This window comes from Chlamydotis macqueenii, chromosome 26 (assembly GCF_036417535.1).
Source record: "Chlamydotis macqueenii isolate bChlMac1 chromosome 26, bChlMac1.mat, whole genome shotgun sequence".
Taxonomy (NCBI): Eukaryota; Metazoa; Chordata; class Aves; order Otidiformes; family Otididae; genus Chlamydotis; species Chlamydotis macqueenii.
This window is the reverse complement of record NC_141581.1, coordinates 1048386-1069792: the sequence shown is the minus strand read 5'-3', so window position 1 is coordinate 1069792 and position 21407 is coordinate 1048386. Positions and strand designations below refer to the sequence as shown.

Below are 21407 nucleotides of genomic sequence, written 5' to 3'. Positions count from 1 at the left end.
GGGCGCGTTGCTGGGTTACCCGGTGCGGAAGGGCCCGACCCGGCCCGGCCCGGTCGCGGAAACAAAGCGGGCGGCGGGCGCGGGATGGCGGCGCGGCGGGCCCGGCTCCGCGTCTGGCTGCTCCTCCATTTTCTGCCGCAGGTTGGTGGCTGCGCCGTCCCGGGGAGCTCCTTGGGGAGGGCAGCCCTGCTGAGCCGGGCGGAGAGCGATCACGGGCAAAGCCGGGCCCGACCCGGCCCCAGGGCCCTGGTGGGGCCTGCGGCGCTGACTGCCCCGCTCGGTGTTTCCCGGCCTCAGAGCCGCCGTCCGCGGCTGGTGACGGCGCGGAGCAGAGCCTGGGCTGCCCGGCTGTAGCAGGAGGGTGCCGCAGCGGAGGAGCCGCCCCCGGGTGCCGGTGACCGAGCGCCGGTGGCCGGGCTGCGGCCCGCTCTTCTCGGGGAGAGGCGGCAGCATCGCTCGGAGCCCGCGTCTGTGTCGTGTGCGCTCCGCGGTTTAGCAGTGTTTGTATATTTGGGGTTGGTTAGGGCTTTTTTTTGTTCCTCGCAGTTCTTTTAAGGGCTGTATTTTACCATCGGGGCCCTGGGGGCCGGCAGTGGGGCTGGGGCGGTGGTCGTCGCAGCGGGGGCGGCTCCTGGCTTTGGGTTCGCCCCGACGGACGGGCTCGCTCTGAGAAAGCAGCCAGCAGGAAAGAAAGGGAGACGCTGCTGGACCCGAGCCCATAGCCTGCCGCGAGTCCTGCGTTCTCGTTACTTACAGTGCTAATGAGTTTTGTGGGGTAAACTTTTCGGAGTGTGACAAACTAAGCATATCATCCTGTTACCTGAAAGAGTGGGGTTTTAGCTGTTGCATCGCATGGGACATGGCTTCTATATTTTAAGCGCAGGTGTTTTGTGCTCTGAAAACGCTGAAGTGTTATTTACAGTTCTTACCTGTCTGTTAGGTAATTTGGAGGGTACTGTGTCTTCTGGAGTATTTTTTGTGTAACTTCTTAACACAACAGTCTCGTTTTCCACTCTTCCATACCCATCTCTTTACTGATTCCTTGCCAGTGATCTTTAATTACAGAACGGTGCCAGTTTATGTCTCCTCTTTTATTTCTGCATCATTCCCTTTTTTCTTTTTCTCCATTGTCTTTTCCTGCATCATCCCTTCCTTATTCCACAAATGCTCTGTGCATTTTGGCATCTCTGTTAACGCCTCAAGTGGACTGGTAGTGCCAGCGTAGGTCCCACGCATTCATGAGCTACGAGAATGGATCAAGGGATGGCACGGAGCCGGTTCGATCCATCTGTTTGGAAAAGGTGAGGACATCACAGTGTGGAAGGACAGCAGGTGAGACAGTCCACCGGTGGATCCTTGGAGATCTTGGCTTCAGCTCAGCGCGTTGCAGCATGCTTCCTTTCTGTAAGCACGTTGCTCAGTGTATTTGGGCGGTGGAGTAGGAGCGGGAGCAAGCTTTGAGCAGGCTGCCACAGTGCTGAGACGGTCCCGCTGTGGCAGCAGAAAGCCTGTTTACTGTGTGCTGCTAACGTGTTTCTGTTAGCCGAGCTGGCGTGTGTAACGTTTGTGAGAATACCTCGTACTTTGCAGTACTTCTGCATCTCTTGGCCTTGCAGTTGTCGGTTTGGTTTTAGGGAGTCCGTTGTCCTCAGCCTGAAGCAGACAGGAGTGCTCTGATGCACTTGTACGCCATGACGCACAGTGGCTGACGGATGGGGTTGTTCTGGGGCGCGAAGCTGACAGCTCTCACATGAGCTGTTGTGTGCGTTCGCTGTGCACCAGCTGTACTCGTTACCAATGGCTTAATCTTCTCTTAGTGCTGTTGGGAGTATTTGGAATCTATCTTTGTCTCTCTCCTTGAGATAGGATAAAAGGATTTGGTTTTTTTTTTTCCTCCTCTGGAGCAGGGGGAGATAGTGTCCACATTTGCTTCTAAACTCTGTTTTATATAGGAAGAAGGAAGAGCTAGTGAAGCATGGCTCTCCCAAACCTGGGCCCTCATCTGGGATCACCTCCACACCTCCTTGCTCTCCACGTGCCTTAGCATGGTTTCCAGGAGAACCTAATCCATGAGCTTGCCAAGCACAGAGGTGGGACTGACTGGTCTGTAGTTCCCTGGGTTTTCCGTGTTCCCCTTTTTAAAAATGGGGGTCGTGTTTCCCCTTTTCTAGTCAGCAGGAACCTCACCAGACTGCCACAACTTCACAAATACGATGGCCAGCAGCTTGCAATGTCATCCGCCAGTTCCCTCAGGACCCATGGATGCATCTCATCGGGTCCCTTGGACTTGGGCACCTTCAGGTTCCTTACGTGTTCCCGAATCTGCTCTCTGGCTACAGTGGGTGGTTCTTCCTTCTCCCAGTCCCTGCTTTTGCCTTCCGTGAGTTGGACAAAATCCGTTAACCCGCCCGGCCCAGTGTTGAGTCTAGCTGGTTTTCCCCAAACTGGCTTTCAGCAGAATATTGAATGGAGGTGATGGTTTCTGTATTTAAAATCAGAGTGCTCTATGATACAGGTCTGAAGAGTTGAGAAGACTGTCTGAACTTCTGGATGAAGGTGGGCGGACAGAAGCAGGGAGGAACAAACAAAAACGAGCCACTAGGTTGGCTCAGTAACTTACATGGCAGTTTCTTGAAATTCGGGTGAACTTAATCCCTCCTCTCCACCTTCTGCCATCGTTGAACTTGCAAGCTTCAGTGCTTGTCTCTGAGCTGCGTTAATTCACCGATATGACAAAAAAACTCTCAGAAAAAAAAAAACTAGGGAATGTTCTGCTCTTTTCATGCATTAAATAAACCACGTAAAGGTCTACTGAGATTCAAAGCAAACAAGCGTGCTCTTCTAACGGCAAAAACAATCGGATTGGCTCGTTTGCCTCTTAAATTGAGCCCTCAGACGTGACGCTTCTGTTGTGTGAAAACCTTCTCCTTGTTTTGCAGCTTTCTACAAAACACTTTGTGTTAATTATAGAACAATCTTCATAAAACAATCATTCTAGCAGATTTCCATCTTTGCAGTGGTCTTGCTTGTGGCACGGCAGTGTTGTTGAAATTGTTTAAATACAAATTCTCTCTCTTTATTCATATAGGTAAGATAGTTCCCTACTTAACTGGGAGAACTTACTTCTCCTGTTTGAGGCTAGGAAGCCACTTCTTGTTGAAGCTTGTCGTAGTGCTTTCTAGATCATACGTACTGTAAGAGGCAAGCATCATAGAACCATGGAATTGCTCAGGTTGGAACAGACCTTTAAGAGCATCAAGTCCAGCCGTTGACCACTGCCAAGTCCACCGCTAACATTGTAAAACGTTGGGAGCGCTTCACATTAGGAACCTTTTACTCCCTTGATATTTCTTTAAAGAACAGCTGTTAAGTTGCTCAGGAAGCGTAATTGTGTATTACTGTCTTCAGTGTGCCATTTGGGGGTTGTGACTGCGCTCCAGTAATGATTATCCAAGTGGGAATGTAGCCACAGCCCCTGTACTTATTCTCTTACTGTAAAGATGTGGAGCTTGTATCTTATCAATGTGAAACTTTTCCTGCGCAGGTTGGTTGTTTCTCAGAGGCATAAAGCTGTTCAGTTACAGGTAGCCAGCTCCTGCAAAACAGACGGAAGATGTTGGAGGCAGTTGTACACATAATGTTAAAAACTGAGCAACTCAGTGGTTTGGGGGTGTTTGGGTTTTTTAAGCCTAGGAAGATCTCGTAGCGATAAGCAGGAAGCACTTTTGCTCTGGTCCTTTGTCTGTACTTGGATCTCTGGCTTGTTACTCTTAAAAGTAAAATTCAAGACAACAATAATGGATTATCTTTTAGTGCTTCTTCCTTTTGTTGAAAGGGTTTTAGGTGCTGCAGTTGGGTAGCTGAGAGAAGAGTTTAAAAAGTCCACCGTGGCAAATAGTTGGGAGTTTTTTGCTAAACGTATTTTTTTCCTCACCACATATGCACAATACTGTCTCACTTCCTCCACAAATGGGCTTGGGTCTAGAGTTCAGATCATTCTTCCACTGCAACTCAGCTCTGTTCCAGCGGCTGAACGGCAAGGTAAGGGAGGCTAAAGCTCAGGAGTCATTATTCAAGTTAAGGGATTTTACCTACAAACCACGGGAGCGAAGCTGTCACACTCTGCCTGTATGACCTTGTTGTAAGTTCACCCTTGTAGACAGCTGAGCACTACACAGCTGCTCGCTCACTTCCCCTCCCCCTCCCAGAGAGACAGGGAAGAAGAAAGGAGTAAAAGCCAGAAAACTTGTGAGTTGGGATAAAAATTGTTTAATAAGCAAAGGAGAAGTAGAAGAACAAAGAAAGAAAATAAGTGATGCAAAGGCAGTCGCTCACCACCTCCCACAGCCGGTTCCTGAGCAAAAGATGGCTGACATCCTTAAGAAACCCCTCGTTTCACTTTTCATTGCTGAGCATGACGTTATCTGGCCTGGAATATTTCTTTGTTTAGTCACCTGCCTGGTTGTGTCCCCTCCCAGCCTCTTGTGCACCCCCCAGTCTGTTCACTGTGGGGACAGAGTGAGGAAATGGAGGCCTTGACACCGTGCAAATGCTGTTCAGCAGTAGGTAAAACATGAGTTTACCAGCATGGTTTTGGTCACAGATCTAAAACACAGCACTGTAGCAGCTGCTACAAGGAAAATTAACTCTGTCCCAGTGAGACCCAGTACAGGCCTGGAATTATAACGATGCTGTGGGGTCTCGTCAGGCCTGCAGCAAAGGCGGCCAGGGCTGAGTTTTGGAGCTGTGTGAGCCCTGAATGGATCATTACTTCAGGCTGTACTGTCAGGAGCTGACAGGGGCCAGGCCTCTTACTCTGGCTCTCTTAGCTGCTCTGCAGTAGTCCAGCTTCTTTCTGTTCTTTGGGGTTGTGTTTTGGTTGGTTTCTTTGCTTTTAAACACATCCAGTAACGTTCAGTGAGGTTTAAAGTGATTCTTTGACCAGTTGCTATGTGGGAGGGAATCTGCATAATGTCTCTGAAGTCTGTGAAGTATGATGGAAATAATAACAAATTACACTGATTTGGATACTGAAACATTGGAGACTTTTTTGTTTTTCGTTCAAATCCAAAGGAGGCTAGCCAACAGCAAGTTACACCCATCACTTCTGCTATTTCCCGTGACTTAAAATTCTTGCAGTGAAATCTTTGTGATGTTTTCAGGTGTGCTGCGAGTATGGGATGGTCCACGTCCTGTCAGAGAAGGGGAGCAGCAAGGGAAAAGACTACTGTATCCTCTTCAACTCTCAGTGGGCCCATTTGCCACATGATCTGGGTAAAGCTGTAAGTACCTAGCCAAGCGGTGACGGAAGAATGTATTCAAAAATGCCTTTGTTACACGTAAACTGCTGATTTCAAACTCTGTTACGTGTGTCAGCTTTTCAGATTAAAGCTACCCTGACGCGTCTCAAACCTATCAGCTCAATTCCTAGCAAGCGTGGGGCTGTGACCTGCATTTGTTAGCACAGCTCACACCAAGAATCGGTTATTTCCTAGATAACTGCATTTTTCAGGTGACTTGCAAATACCCAAATTGTATTACCAGCAGAATTCTGTACAAGAAGGTAAAGCAAGGCAGGACTCTACAAAATAGAGAGGGCAGCACCACTTCAGCTTTTAAGTTTCTCTGAGAACACTATGTCTCTCTATTACTTGAAAGCTCTAATTACCCTTTAGAAACTAAGTGGTTTCTGCTCTTGACTTCTTTTATAATTTTATTTTATGTGTATGCATTTAACGAATTTCTTTCTTTTCAGTCACTCTTGCAACTGCAGGATCAGACAGCATCTGTTTTGTGTTCCCCTTCTGACGTACCTGATGGGGGCTTTAACAATCAAATCCCCATGGTGATGCGAGGGAACTGCACCTTCTATGAGAAAGTGAGACTTGCTCAGATAAACGGAGCTCGTGGGCTGCTGATCGTTAGTAGAGAGAGGCTGGTGAGTCTCCTTCTGTCTTCCTGTATTGCTGATACTCCTCTGGTGTTAGATACTGCCTTGTCTTCAGTGCTCATTGCTGGCAGCAGCACACGTCAGTCATAAAAACCATGGCGTGCAGAAGGTACTGCTTGAAGTTTGGTTGCTGCATTTTGCTGTTCCAGTCTTTAATGACTTATGTTTTACTGGGGGTGTTGGACTAGATGACCTTTGAGGGTCCCTTCCAACCCTAACCATTCTATGATTCTGTGACTCTGTGAAACCCACATGCATTTTGTCTTTGAGGTTTTGCTGTCGTTATGTTTCTTTCTAGAATATTTTCCAAATTAACAGAATCAGAACTTGCAAATTTAACCCTTTTGAAGTAGTAGGAATATTTGCAGAAATGAATATATTCTTATGTGGTCTGAACTGTCTTTCAGGTTCCTCCTGGGGGTAACAGAAGTCAATATGAAGAGATTGATATTCCTGTGGCTCTGCTCAGCTATACTGATATGTTAGATATCGGCAAGGTAAACCTGGTACTAAATGCTCTGATTTATATCAGAGCCTGTGAGGCTGAGAGAGCTGGGGCTGTTCAGCCTGGAGAAGAGGAGGCTCCGGGGAGACCTGAGAGCGGCTCCCAGTGCCCAAAGGGGGCTGCAGGAAAGGTGGGGAGAGACTCTTCAGCAGGGCCATTACCAGGGGTGATGGTTTTAAAACAGAAGCAAGCAGATTCAGATCAGATATATGGAAGAAATTTTTTACACCGAGGGTGGTGGCACACTGTCCCAGGTTGCCCAGAGAGGCGGTGGATGCCCCATCCCTGGAAACGTTCCAGGCCAGGTTGGCCGGGGCTCTGAGCAACCTGATCTGGTTGGAGATGTCCCTGCTTCTGGCAGGGGGGTTGGGCTGGGTGGGCTTTACAGGTCCCTTCCCACCCAAACCACTCTGTGATTCTATATAATCTCATTTAAATGATTCACTACTCAGCAGTATTTGAAGTCCACCTTAAGAGCTTTGAATCTGTAGGCAGTTGTACTCATGAAGATTGCATTATTATGTTTTGGAAAAAAAAAAAAAAATTGGAAGGTTATTTCTCATCTTCAGAATAAATCAAAATGGACCCTGGTGCTGGAAATAAATACCACAAGTAGTAGAGTCAGTAGATTGCTCTTAAGTATAATAAAGCATGATTCTGAGGTTGCTTAGTGAAAACTAAATAACTGAACCTTTGCTAAGGTAGCTTTTTGGAAGTACTTCATAACTTGTTTTTACCTCCTCAGACTTTTGGCAGCTCAGTGAAAGGGGCGATGTACGCACCAAATGAGCCCGTGCTAGACTACAACATGGTGATTATATTTGTCATGGCTGTGGGGACTGTTGCCATTGGAGGCTACTGGGCAGGAAGCAGAGATGTGAAAAAGTGAGTAACTGGAATGTGCTGTGTCACTTTTCTTGTATTTTTCACAGGAAAAAAAAACCACCAAAAACCAAAACAAACACCAAAAAAACCCCAAACAAAGAAACAAAAAAAACCTATGGTATTTATCTAAAGGTCACCTGGTAGTGCTGCTGATGAGATTTGGAGCAGCACTACCAGTATAACCAGAATGGGAACATGCTGGTGTGACATTGTGTTGGCTTTGTCACTGTATGAAATTATTAACAGTATAATTTGCACACAGAGTGTTTTAGTATTTTGCCTTGGCAAAAAGCCAAACACTTGAAAAGCTCAGAAGGAAAATTGGATAGTGATAGGCTTCCTCTTTGGGTTTTTGCAAAAGTTCACCATAAAAAACTTATGGGCAAAAAAGAAATTGTTTTCACTAGTGTAGTGCAAACCAAACTGCTGAGATGGCGTACCCATACTATGTTTATTAGAAATCTTTTCTTGAAATGTTATGGTTACTTTTTGCCCGTAGGTAAAGCTGGGGGGAGGAGGTTGTCTGTGCCACACTTATTCCTAACATTTATTTATATACACAACCTGACGTTGGGACTTCTTCTGAAGTCAGCAAATTGTTCTGCATTAATTCTCAGGTTTCTGTTGAGTTCTCAGTGAGTGAAAAGTAGTACTCTTAATAAACTAATGCAGCAATTACTACTTTGTGTCGTGTTATATCTGGTATTCGTACATCTGTAAAATGTGGAGTTACACTGACTCGAGTGGAAATCCGTGCAGGTGTCGGTGTCGTGTCGTGTTTTCCAACCCTATGTAGTTCTCACTGAAGATTCAGTGCCCTTTTATGTCTTGTTGCAGAAGGAATGGACTGATGATAGCCATGTTACTCTTTCAGGCGGTACATGAAGCACAAACGTGATGATGGGGCAGAGAAACATGACGATGAAACAGTTGATGTGACCCCAATAATGATCTGTATATTTGTAGTGATGTGCTGCTCAATGCTGGTCCTCCTTTATTTCTTCTACGACCACTTAGGTACTCTTAAAGTTGTCTTTGCATCAATGCATCTCCAATGTCACATGGCTGCCATCCTGTAAAGAACACTTTTACTGTGCAAATCATTATGAAATTGCTGTCTTCTGCCATTTTTCTTCATCCCAATATCATTTAAAGCCCTGTAAGAAAACCCACTGAGATTTCTGTACCTGCTTTTAGCGAGGTTGGATTAGGTGATCGTAGAGCTTCTTTCAAACGTTAAAGCCTATTAAGTAGATACAGACTTAATGTCTTTCACCTCTTATTTTGTCAGAGGTGTTCTCAAACCTATACTTGTCTTTCTATTGTTCAGTTTGAAGTTAAGTTATGGGATCCAGGATCTTTGCAAAGATTGTAAGTTTCTACTGGTAACTTATCAAATTGATTGACAAAAGAACCCAAGAGCCTCATGCACTGGAGCTTCCATCTTTGTGTTTCTGAGGAAGTTAGGAAAGATGCATCCCATCTGCATTAATTCGTTTTGCTGCTGAGTGATATGAAGAGTTCCCTTATAATGCTCGTGTACAATCACAATGACAGGATAAACACTTCACCGCCAGTTGCCTTTTAGGCTTATGATTTAGTGACTGGCTCTAAGAATACTAGCAGAGAGGTTTGGTTTTGTTGAAGTAGCTATTGCATAAAGTACACCTGATCAAAATGAGCTAGGATTAGATTCTTAAAGAGCATAAATCTAGTGAACAAGCATTTGAACTTTCACTGGTGAAATGTAAGTGTCGCTTCTCGTTCAGGCTTTTTGATTTTCTGTTCTTTGTTCAGCCGGGATATGAAAAAAGCATCTCTTCCCTTATCCTACTGCGACTTACTACTTTTTCTTTCTCAGTCTATGTTATCATTGGAATATTCTGCCTGGCTGCCTCAATTGGTCTGTACAGCTGTCTGTCTCCATTTGTACGAAGATTCCCCTTGGGAAAGTGTAGGTATGTGGCAACTTCTACATTTTTAATAGGCAAAATGATTTTTTTATAATGTTGGGTAGGTGTGGGATTTACAAGGTGATTTCGTACTTCGTAGTGTTTATAAAGGAGGAGGGTGACTGCATCCACAACTGTAGCTTTGATGTGTTTCATTTGCAGAGTCCCAGACAACAACTTGCCTTATTTTCACAAGCGGCCGCAGGTGCGGATGCTGCTGTTGGCGGTATTTTGTATCTCTGTCAGCATAGTCTGGGGAATCTTCAGAAACGAAGATCAGTAAGTGTATATTTTCATTTCTGTGCTATAGGTTGTAATGTGCTTTAGAGGATAAGTACCTGATGCCTGTAGAAGCCTAAACTCATCCAGAATTTAGAAGTGACAGGAAACTAGAGACGTGGGCAGAAATTCTCAGTTGTTCCTTATGTACTTCATCTTTGTCTTGCTGGTTTAAGTTACAGAAAACTGTCTTGCTAAGCTTTGATTTCTCTGAGTCCCGGTCAGTATTCTGATCTCTGTGGCTTAAGACAGCTTGTCAGAAGTGGTATGGGAAGTTGGACACAAATTGTCTAATGTTTTTCTTCATGGTGATGTCTGCATTTGCTCAGAGAGAATAAGAGCTGTGAGGACTGTCAGATCTTTAGTTTCTCTCAGCTGGCTGGTATGAGTAAATAATTCTCTATGTCCAGTGTTGCTGCAGTACCTAATTATAGCCTGTTCTTACCACTTTTGAGTTTTTTGAGGTTTGGGTTTTTTTACCCCTTACCTCACTCTGTTTCTGCTGATGATGCCAAAGGTGTGCCTTGCCTGTGCCTTGAATGCCTGTTATTGCCTTTGTGGGGTCTGTTTTCTGTGTTAAGGCTGTGGCTCATTCACTGACACAACTAAATCCAGGAAGCATCAACTCAAACACCTTTTAGAGGAATGTCAGTCTGAGGAGTATAGAGGTACTATAGAGCTATTCCAACCTGGGATGTTTAGGACTAGGAAATCCATTTTCTGCCTCAAAGCTGGAGTGGACTTGAGTGTCTCCTGCACAAAGCTCCATCAGCAAGTGCTCAGGTATTGATCAAAACGGCATAATCTCTCATGTGCATCTAGACCCTAGCAATTTTAGGGAAACCTTAGTGTTTCATCTATCAAATCCTACTTTTCCTCGATTCTAGTAAAGAGCGAGCCTTGGTACTGCTCCACCTGACTTGCAAAACACAACCAAGAAGCAGCGCCAGCCGTAGGCTTCCCTCAGTACAGAAGGGTGCACATGTACACAGGCCAAAGGACCCCAGCACTTCCTATTTTGGTACCCACTGAGCTCGTTCAGGCAGTTTTCAGTCCACCTCACTGTCTGCTTATCCAGCTTATGCTTCAGGAGTTTCTTTGTGAGGACCTTACGGGAGAGTCTCAGTGGAAAGCCTTCCTGAACTCCAGATACACAACGTCCCCACTGTTCTTCCTTCATCTGCCAACCCAATCGTTTCACTTTAGAAGGTTATCAGGTCGATCAAGCACAGCTTCCCATTTGCAAATCTGTGCTGACAACAATGTTGATTTCAAGCAAGTAACTTTTCATACAGTTTTTTGGGGTTTTTTTTTGTCCCAAGCAGGTCCTCAGTGAGGATAAGGCTTGGTCAGGCTTTCCTACCGTTTCCTGCAAAAATGTTACTCTCCTCTCTCTTTAGGTGGGCCTGGGTTTTACAAGACGCTTTAGGAATCGCTTTCTGTCTTTACATGTTGAAAACAATTCGCCTGCCTACATTTAAGGTATGAAAGTTAAAAAGGTGTAAAAGGGGGATGTTTGTCTGTGGTTGAACAGAGGAGCCACTTATAACGGAGTACATTGGCTTGGAAATGCACTTCCATTCGTGTGCAGCTTGAAAAAGAGGGGTGTAATGAGAATAACCTAGAGCAATAGTAGCATGTGATGGTTATGCACGGTGTTTGGTAACTTAAAGTTCTGCAGAGTGACTACTGCTAAATCACACACCACGCACTCACTTGCAGGATTTTGGGGGGGTTGATTTTTCTTTGGTTAGTTGTTTTTTTTCAAATTTAATATGGAATTGATGCATCATTCTGGTGTGTTTATCAAATCTTCCAGAACTTGTTCAGTATCCTAAGATAAAAACCAGTATTAGTAATTTAGTTGCCCTTTGAGCAGTTTTTCAAACTCTGTTTCGAGTTATCTTCACCTATAAGTTTGTTTCTCTGCAGACTGGCCAAAGTAATTTGGGTACTATTTCAAGCTATGCCTAGCATTCTCCAGAGCAAATGCAGAACTTCTTAATGTTTTGTAACAAACTGAAACGTCACCATTTACAGATTTTTACATTATCAAGACTTTTAGAGACTAACACATAATTTTTTGTCCAAGAATGACTTCTTTTATATGGTGCATGTAAGACCCAATTCCTTTTATATGGTGCATGTAAGACCCAATCTAAAATGTTGAGAAATTAAGAAAAATACGTGGGTGAGTTATTTTAGTCCTTGTTAGCTTTTCCCTTGAATAGTCTTAAGTTGCTAATTATTAATTCTTTGCTGTTTACTAATGATAGTATGTAAATACCAAGTATCTTGTCTCCCTGCAGGGTTGTACCTTGCTCCTCCTGGTTCTTTTTGTATATGATGTATTCTTTGTATTTATCACACCTTTTCTAACAAAGGTAAGTAAAGTACTGCTCCAGCGCCTGCCGCTCACAGAGCCAAGCGTAATGACCTGTTTCTCTGTGTTTTCCTAAGTGGTCCCAGATCTGCTGCGTGAAGTGCTGATTTGCAGTTTTCCTCTTTTTCCTTTAGACTGGGGAGAGTATAATGGTGGAGGTGGCTGCCGGCCCATCTGATTCTGCCACTCATGAAAAGGTACTGTACGGAGTCTGAAAACATAGAATCATAGAATCATAGAATAGTTAGAGTTGGAAGGGACCTTCAACGGTCATCTAGTCCAACCCCCCTGCAAGAAGCAGGGACATCCTTGACTAGATCAGGTTGCTCAGAGCCTCATCCAGCCTGGCCTTGAACGATTCCAGGGATGGGGCATCCACCACCTCTCTGGGCAACCTGTTCCAGTGCTCTACAACTCTCATTGTAAAAAATTTTTTTCTAATATCTAATCTAAACCTACCTCCTTCTAATTTAAACCCATTACCCCTTGTTCTATCACAACAGGCCCTACTGAACAGCTTCTCCCCATCTTTCCTGTAGGCCCCCTTGAGGTATTGGAAGACCGCTATCAGGTCTCCCTGGAGCCTCCTCTTCTCCAGGCTGAACAGCCCCAACTCTCTCAGCCTGTCCTCATAGGAGAGGTGCTCCAGCCCTCTGATCATCTTTGTGGCCCTCCTCTGGACCCTTTCCAACTGGTCCATGTCCTTCTTGTGTTGGGGACTCCAGAACTGGACGCAGTACTCCAGGTGGGGTCTCACCAGGGCAGAGTAGAGGGGCAGAATCACCTCCCTCGACCTGCTGGCCACGCTCCTCTTGATGCAGCCCAGGATGCGGTTGGCCTTCTGGGCCGCAAGGGCGCATTGCCCACTCATGTTGAACCTCTCGTCTACCAACACTCCCAGGTCTTTCTCCTCAGGGCTGCTCTCGATCCAATCCCCGCCCAGCCTGTATTTGTGCTTGGGATTGCCACGACCCAGATGCAGGACCTTGCACTTGGCCTGGTTGAACTTCATGAGGTTGGCATGGGCCCACCTCTCCAGCCTGTCCAGGTCCCTCTGGATGGCATCCCTCCCTTCCAGCGAGTCGACGGCACCACACAGCTTGGTGTCATCAGCGAACTTGCTGAGGGTGCACTCTATCCCACTGTCCATGTCGCCGACAAAGATGTTGAACAGGGCTGGGCCCAACACGGACCCCTGAGGGACACCACTCGCGACCGGTCTCCACATGGACACTGAGCCGTTAACCACCACTCTCTGAGTGCGGCCATCCAGCCAACTCCTTATCCACCGAGTGGTCCGTCCATCAAACCCATGCCTCTCTAGTTTAGAGAGAAGGATGTCGTGCGGGACAGTGTCAAATGCCTTGCACAAGTCCAGGTAGATGATATCCGTTGCCCGTCCCTTGTCCACCGATGCTGTTACCCCGTCATAAAAGGCCACCAAATTGGTCAGGCACGATCTGCCCTTGGTGAAGCCATGTTGGCTTTCACCACCCACCTCCTTGCTCTCCATGTGCCTTAGCATGGTTTCCAGGAGAATCTGCTCCATGACCTTGCCAGGCACAGAGGTGAGGCTGACCGGCCTGTAGTTGCCCGGGTCTTCCTTACTCCCCTTTTTAAAAATGGGGGTTATGTTCCCTCTCTTCCAGTCATCGGGGACCTCACCAGACCGCCACGATTTCTCAAATATGATGGCCAGTGGCTTGGCAACTTCATCCGCCAGTTCCCTCAGGACGCGCGGATGGATCTCATCAGGCCCCATGGACTTGTGCACCTTCAAGTTCCTTAAATGATCTCGAACCTGCTCTTCGAGCACTGTGGGCGGTTCTTCATCCTTGCAGTCCCTGCTTGTGCCTTCCACAGCTTGGGTGGGGAGACAAGAGTTCTTATCAGTGAAGACTGAGGCAGAAAAGTCATTGAGTACCTCAGCCTTCTCCACATCCCGGGTAACCACGACACCCGTTACCTTCCGGAGGGGGCCTACATTCTCCTTGGATTTTCTTTTGTCCCCTACATACCTGTAAAAGCTTTTCTTGTTACTTTTTATATCCCTGGCCAGATTCGATTCCATCAGGGCTTTAGCCTTCCTCACCCTATCCCTGGCCGCTCGCACAGTCACTCGGTAGTCCTCCCAGGCTACCTGTCCCAGCTTCCACCCTCTATAGGCTTTCCTCTTCACTTTCAGTTGGTCCAGGAGCTCCTTGCTCATCCACGCTGGCCACCTGGCCTTTTTGCCTGACATTTTCTTCATCGGGATGCACCTCTGCTGAGCTTGGAGGAGGTGCTCCTTAAATATGGACCAACTTTCCTGGGCCCCTCTTCCCTCCAGGGCCGCCTCCCATGGCACTTTGCCCATGAGGTTCCTGAAGAGGCCGAAGTCCGCCTTCCTGAAATCTAGGGCAGAGAGCTTACTGTGCAGTTTCCTTGCCGCCCCGTGGATCTTGCACTCCACTGCGTCATGGTCACTGCAGCCAAGGCTGTCCATCAGTTTCACGTCCCCCACCAGCCCCTCCCTGTTGGTGAGCACAAGGTCCAGCATGGCACCCCTCCTGGCACCGGCTTCCAGCTAGTGCACTTTCAACTGCTCTGGAATTCAAAGACCACAAAGCTGAAACGGAGATGCCAATCTGAAAATAATTTAATGTAGAAATAAGCACTCTCAAGCTCTCTGGAAAGCTACACCAAACACAGGCGGCAAAGCAGACTTTTAGTGGTTCATCACAACAGCTTTGGTCTGCCTTTGTCTTTAAAAGGGTTTCAGCCTAAGGAAGCTGGTCAGCTCAACTTCACAAAACCATATGACCATGTTCGTAAATATGATTTATGCTAACGAAGCGTATCCATCTTTACCTAAAGAGATCAAACTTACCTGATCAGCCTGTCCCTTTCCCCTCCTCTCTTTTGATAATTGCTTTATTGAAAAGCTGAGGCTATAGGCAAGGGAAGGAAACATGAGTTGGAGTTGAGAAGAAAACAGAAGTCAGTGTTCAGCGGTTCTGTACCGTCTGACAGTAGCCAGCTGTACTATATTAAAGAGCGTGCATGTTTGCAATGAACCTGGCCATACTGTGCTTCAACATTGCATATTATTTAATAAATAGGAACACTTAGGAAAAGAAAAAAAAGTCTTTGAAGTGATTTGAAAAATCACTTTTAAAAATTATTCAAGTCTCTACTCTTTTGATACTTTTATCCAACAAGTAGAATGAAATATAAGCGGCTGTTTCCTATGCACATGGCAGCTTACCTAAATGTTTTGCGTTCCTGCAGTTAGAGCAGAGGTGATACCACGTTGCACGGGAGGACTCTGGACTCGATATCGTGTTTAGAGGGGTCTGTCATGCAGAGCTGTATTGGCTGTTTGCTTTTAGAATCATCAAACAGTTTGGGTTGGACGGGACCTTTGAAGGTCATCAAATTGAAAGCATTTCATCACTCCTTTCCTAAACACATGTTGTTAGTTGTCAGTAATATTAATACAATATTTCAAACATAAGGATCTATAATGCAAAAAAAAAGATGTTTGCTGTATTTGAAGTCTGCAGTTTTAGCACCACAGAACAAGTTGTGGCAGATGGTGTCAGTACATAGAGAAAACAGCTTTTCCTAAGGCGTATGTCTCTCATTCCAAGCTCCCCATGGTCCTCAAGGTTCCGCGACTGAACTCCTCACCGCTGGCCCTGTGTGACAGGCCTTTTTCCCTCCTAGGATTTGGAGACATTTTAGTTCCAGGTATTTCTTGCTTAGCATGTTAAGAATTTTACTTGTTACACTGTCCTGTTAGTGTATTCCTCTTCCGCTTCAAGTGGGAGGTTTGATTTGACTTGTATAAACCTGGTATATCTCTTCTGTTCTTTTTTTTCTGCACTATTCACTTTTTCCCTAAGAAATTGAAATGCACATTAATCTTATGGTTCAGTTTCACATGCAGTGATGTCAAGAAATGTAGAGAAATCTCAAGAGATGATTTAGCAACTAATATTATTGTATAAAACATCCATAGCCGTGTCCCCTCCTTCCTCCAGCCTGTAACAGGCAGAGCCATTAAATTTCTACTGTCTTTACTGGGAGCTGGAAGGGATGAACTTCCCCTTAATCTTGTTGTGAACACTCTCTTTTTACAGCTGCTTCTTAGGGAAGGGATGATGTTTTGTATCGAGGATCTATGTGTTTGTAGATGTTAATCTGTTTGTGTATCTTAATATGTGAGTGGATTGCAAACATGTTGTAATTGTTCTTTCCTTCCTAGGCTTACTGGTAGCCTATTGCCATCGATTTGATATCCAGGTGCAGTCCTCCAGAGTCTATTTTGTAGCCTGCACAATAGGTACGTATAACAGTGACACCTGAACACTGCCTACAGGAGCTGCTCCCTTTAGAAGCGTGCTATTGATCTCATATTACATAGCTTGGGTTTTTTATTCTTCTCTTTTTTATTATTAAACAGAAATGTTTTAGCAAAGTACTTTGAGGCTAGACCTTCCGTCACCAAGTTAGCTGATGTCATTGGTCGTTTGGTCTGCTATGTAGAAGGGGAGCTTCTCGGCACCTTAGATTGTGCCACTGTAACCATTACGTCTCTCCTTTGTACATGCTTAGCTACTCATTCTGGGTTCTCGATTCGTTAATCTCTGAGTTTACTGCATATGAGAATTTAGCTTCAAGGGAATCTTCTTTGACTTTGTTCTTAACTTTTTGTGTATTCTAAAAATCCATGACCTATGATGCAACAAATAGTATCGTGATGGCTGTAACACCGCTAAATTAGGTTTCTTCTTCAGTTTGTAGAATTTAGAGTTACATGCCATGGACTTAAAGATGACTGATGCATAGGATCTTCCAGATTTCTGTTGGCTTTGTTACAAAGTATTTACCCTGGCAAAGAATTAAGGTGCTTAGAGTTAATCTAATGAAAAACTTACATGAAAAACTGCTTTAGAGATTCTTTTGGAAAAAATAGTGGGTTCTTGGAGACTTATAGCAAGGTTAGAGAGATGCTTTTATTTCAGTGTACCATTCCAGGCTAGGCTGGACAGGGCTCTGAGCAACCTGATCTGGTTGGAGATGTCCCTGCTTCTTGCAGGGGGGTTGGACTGGATGGGCTTTAATGCTCCCTTCCCACCCAAACCGTGCTATGATTCTATGTTACTGTTAAAAAGTTTCTGTTAGAGCGCTCGTTGAGCTGATTATTTAGTTGTTCTTGAGCAGAGCTGTATCGGAATAACTGGTTTTTGCTGGTGTTGTTTCCTTGCAGCGTACGGCATAGGCCTTCTTGTGACCTTTGTTGCCTTGGCACTGATGCAGATGGGCCAGCCCGCTCTCCTCTACTTGGTGCCGTGCACTCTTCTCACCAGCTTTGCTGTCGCCCTTTGGAGAAAGGAGCTTGCAATGTTCTGGACGGGCAGCGGCTTTGCGGTGAATACCAGTTTGATATGAGTGTCTTCAAGAAATACTAATATTATAAAAACCTAACTAGACTTAAAGTTGAGTAAAATATTGCAGTATTATCAAATGAAACCAAAGATTTTTGTTTTGCTTGCTTGTTTGCTTTTTTACAGACTTTTCTGCCTCAGTGAGGTTTTCTTTTTTTAGTGTTTGTGGCCACTTAAACTGGCTAGTGAAAAGTAAAGCAGACCTTGTCTATCCTCCTTGATTCTGACGTAATTTTACTAGTTTGATATCTGTTGGAAGCATTATTATTGTTCAAGTATTATATAAAATATAATTATGTATAATATTATATCAATTATATTCTTAAAATATTTTTCTTCATATTTTTTCATCACCTACTGCTTATGAAGATAGAAATTTTAGTTCAAAAAAAATTATCACTTTGTTTTACTATGGTACAAGTGAAATTAATTTGATTCTAAAAGGAATAATTTCTATCGTGATGCATGGTTATAGATTTTGAATAATTGCTTGACAGATTTGCCCTTCAAGTTAGAGGTTTCCCCCAGTGAGTTTTATTTTCTTATTCAACTGTTTGTGATAGCCTTTGTAACTTTCTTCTGCACAAATGAATTTCAGTGTTAGAAAAATATTTGAGGTCATCTGAGATGTGATGGCAAATTTGCCAGTTGTACGCCGATAGTAAAGGTGGGCAAAACCAGAGAACGACGAAGGGCTGCTTGCCTGTTCCTGCATCATCAGCAGAGCGCATTGAAATCGGCAAGGAACGATTAGGCAGAAAGCAATTAAACACATTTCTGGAAGAAAAATCCCCTTGTGTACTGTAAAACACAAAGACAGGATAACTGTGTGCATGTGTCCACTGCTGTTGGATGATAATGGAGATGATGGACCTTTAATCTTCATCCTGTAGAACCATCCCTCCTGATAACTGGACGCAGTAATTCTTGCTGTTCATCTTTCTGACTGTGATCTTCCATTTTCAGAAAGACCTACCTCAGCCTCCCTTGGTGATAGCTCCTGTCAACTGCCCTGAGCCTCCCAAAGATAGCAACGTACCAGCCTCTCAACAGGACACGGAGCAAATGACCAACCCTACTCTCCATGTGAAGGAGCTGCGTGGCCCTGCCTCAGCTGCAGAGGAGCTGTCTGATGCTGACGCAAAGACGGACCAGTCAGAAATTTCTATTGCGCAGAGTGAGGAACCAGCTGGTGAAAATAAGGACGACCTTGAAAGCAAATGCCTCAATGCAGAGCAAAAACAGCTGGAATAAACGATGTGATACGAACTCCTCCTTTTCCCTCACAAACATATCCATGTAAAACCAGTATGTATTTAGGACTGGTTTAGTAGTGTTTGCGCTCATTGAGGAACCTCACTGGGAGTCTGATCTTCAAATCCAACAACAAAAGTTCTGCCTCCAGCTTCGGTACAGCTATACACTTCAAACATCTTTCTGAAATATGGTGCTCTACAAGGGTTCTGACGCGTGGATTCAACGATCGTTGTATTAATGAATGCCTTTGTTCCATTTTCATTATACCGGGATAGTATTACGAGTCTTTATTTACACATTACTCTGTGCTTGTGTGGCTGTTCTGCTCCTGTAGCATAGCGCAGGTTAACAGGGAGGAGAAGCATTGAACACGGCTGCTGCAATGCAGTGATCGTTTTTTAGCACTTTCCCTGTTGTCACCTTTTCCTTTACTTTTCCCTGTTATCAGAGCCATCGATACAAGGGAATGCTTTCCTATAAACTGACATTCAGGAAATGCAGAGAGTGGTGAAATTACCAGCCTCTGAAAGGATTTATACTACCATGGTGCATTAAATGCATCTCTTAACGTTTCTGTCTTTGTTTTTACTTCCAGGTACCCGGGTTGGCTGCTAGTCTAGTTTAAAAGGTAGGATGAACGGAGCTACAGGAAGCTTTCTAAGCACTCGTATGAACTCTAGGGGCTGTCTCTGAAAATAAAGAGTGTTTGTTGCAGAACGCTGACTGCTAGCAAAACCATATTAAGAATGTTTAATGTTTTAGAAATAAAATACAAAACAAATAGGTAAGCAAATAGGTAGTAGCACTATACTGAGCTTCATAGGCAGTATTTTCATTGGGAAAACGCTAAAGTAAAGCAGTAAAAGTTCATATGTTCGGGGTTTTAAACTTCTGCTTGTTATTTGTTTAAGGAATATAATTGCGATTTCTAATTCTGAAGAAAATAATCTGGTGGTTTCATTCCCAAGGGAGCACATGTGGTGCTGTAGTCAGTTGTGATTTAAAGCTGCCTGCTGCTTGGTCACTCATCAGCTGCCTCAGTCACGTTTGTCTTTGTCCCGAGAGCAGCCACAGCGTGGCCTGTCAGGCTCTGGAATGGGGCTGTGATCCAGCCTATTATTTTGCACCTCTTGCTCCATGATGTTGTGAAGGACTAAATTTGTGAATTTAAAACTGAGGTGCAGCTGGTCTTACTTTATATTCCTGCAATTGTGTGTTTTCCTGTCTAACATAATTGAGTCTTGTATGCATCAGTACACAGAGTATACAGAGTACTTCAGTACGCAGAGGGGATGATGTGATTTGCGTATTATTGATTCCATCTAAGAACATTTGGCTTTTTTTTGTCTGTTCTACACTTAAATTGCAATCCCAGAAAGCCTCAAACACTTCACATGAAAACTGAAATAGAAAATGAAAGTATTCTGGGATCCTAGAGTGTGATTCCAGGTTGCATGGAAGAAATGCTCTTTGGAGTATCTGAGAGCCCAAAATGTCATTTACAAACGTATCATCGCAGTGAATGATCAGAGGTGATGCTTTTAAATTACGAGTCTCCGGTTGGCGTGTTGAGTTGGATTCTGAAGGGCTCGCTTTTAATGTCTGTTCAGTTTCAGCTGTTGTCTTTTTGGCCAGGTCTTTCAAAAGTTTCCTCTGTGCTTGTTGGATGATAACCTCTGTTTTTATCTGTTTCGTATTGGGTGGATAGAATTCTTTCTCTAAGACTGTAAAACCACACCGTGGCTTCAGGGTTTTACTACCTTCTGGTCAAAGCCCAAGCCCTGCCTAAGAAGTTTGTTTAATGGTGAATTTCTCGAAAGGCTTCCTGAGTCCAAAGGCCTGCACTACATTTAATTTACCAACCACCCCGATGGAAGACAGTAGTCCTAAAAGAGACCTGTTTTCCAGTCTCCTCTTTGATGGACTGCGTTACTTTTGCCGGCAGCACTCTGAACCCATTGTTACTAATAAAAAGCAACAGAGACATTTTACTGAAAACTTCAGCCAGCTGGATTATGCCTTAACTTAAGCCATTGTATAAGGATGTATATTAAAAACAATCTTGTGTTTAAATAATGAACTTTACAAATAGCAAGAAAACAAGTTTGGAGGCTGACTCAAAGTTCTATGGTGTTTCTGCCTTGATTGTCTTTCAGTCATAACCACAGAATCATCTAATGTTATCTGTTATTTGTTATGTTATTTGGCATAGCTTTTTCTATACTTAAAGCCAGTAGCTTTCTGACGACGAAGCATTATCATCTACTTGAAAGTGTATTTCAACATCTTTTCTCGTATGTTGTGGGTTAGGAAACAGTTTATTTCTCAGATTGTTTATAACTCAATTAAAATGGAAGAATTCGTAACACTTAACCTGTAGGCATCTAAACAGTTGCTTTGTTCGCATTACGTTCTGGATAGGGCTGCTTGGAGCACCTCGTGTTTCTGGGGGGGGTTTCCATCTATTTTTAAATGTGGGGTTTCTTCCCAAACTACAAAGCTCAATGCGGGGAAAAAACCCAATAGCTACTCAATGCAATATCTCCAGTTAAAGTATGTGCACTGGGAAGGAGTTATGTACTTTGACTGTTCCAGTACTGTACAAATCAGGTGACTCTGCATCCGTTCGGCTGCGACTGTTTGGACCCCGATCCTGGCAGTTCAATCGCTTCCATGAAAAACCAAGGCTGTGCTTTGTCTGTCACAAACCTCTCTGACCGGCTTAATGTAGAACCTGATGTTGTACAGGAAAATGCGACGATAT

The 21407-nt window shown here is 44.5% G+C and overlaps 1 protein-coding gene across 1 annotated transcript; it reads left to right on the top strand.

Moving 5' to 3' along the window:
- Nucleotides 1-44: 44 nt before the first annotated feature.
- Nucleotides 45-21016, top strand: SPPL2B (signal peptide peptidase like 2B). The gene is made up of 15 exons (XM_086767219.1): nt 45-141; nt 5163-5282; nt 5756-5938; nt 6358-6447; nt 7201-7340; nt 8215-8357; nt 9202-9298; nt 9455-9571; nt 10972-11053; nt 11881-11955; nt 12089-12151; nt 15587-15686; nt 16204-16281; nt 17209-17369; nt 18353-21016. The coding sequence occupies exons 1-15, from the start codon at nt 85-87 to the stop codon at nt 18638-18640; spliced, it is 1794 nt and encodes a 597-aa protein (XP_086623345.1). The 5' UTR covers nt 45-84; the 3' UTR covers nt 18641-21016.
- Nucleotides 21017-21407: the final 391 nt, after the last annotated feature.

What these genes read in the sequence shown, in the direction of transcription:
- SPPL2B (XM_086767219.1), top strand. Translation starts at nt 85, where the DNA reads ATGGCGGCGCGGCGGGCCCGGCTCCGCGTCTGGCTGCTCCTCCATTTT. An exon ending in ATATGTTAGATATCGGCAAG is followed by an intron (nt 6,448 to 7,200) that starts GTAAACCTGGTA and finishes TTACCTCCTCAG; the next exon opens with ACTTTTGGCAGCTCAGTGAA. An exon ending in ATCTTCAGAAACGAAGATCA is followed by an intron (nt 9,572 to 10,971) that starts GTAAGTGTATAT and finishes CTCTCTCTTTAG; the next exon opens with GTGGGCCTGGGTTTTACAAG.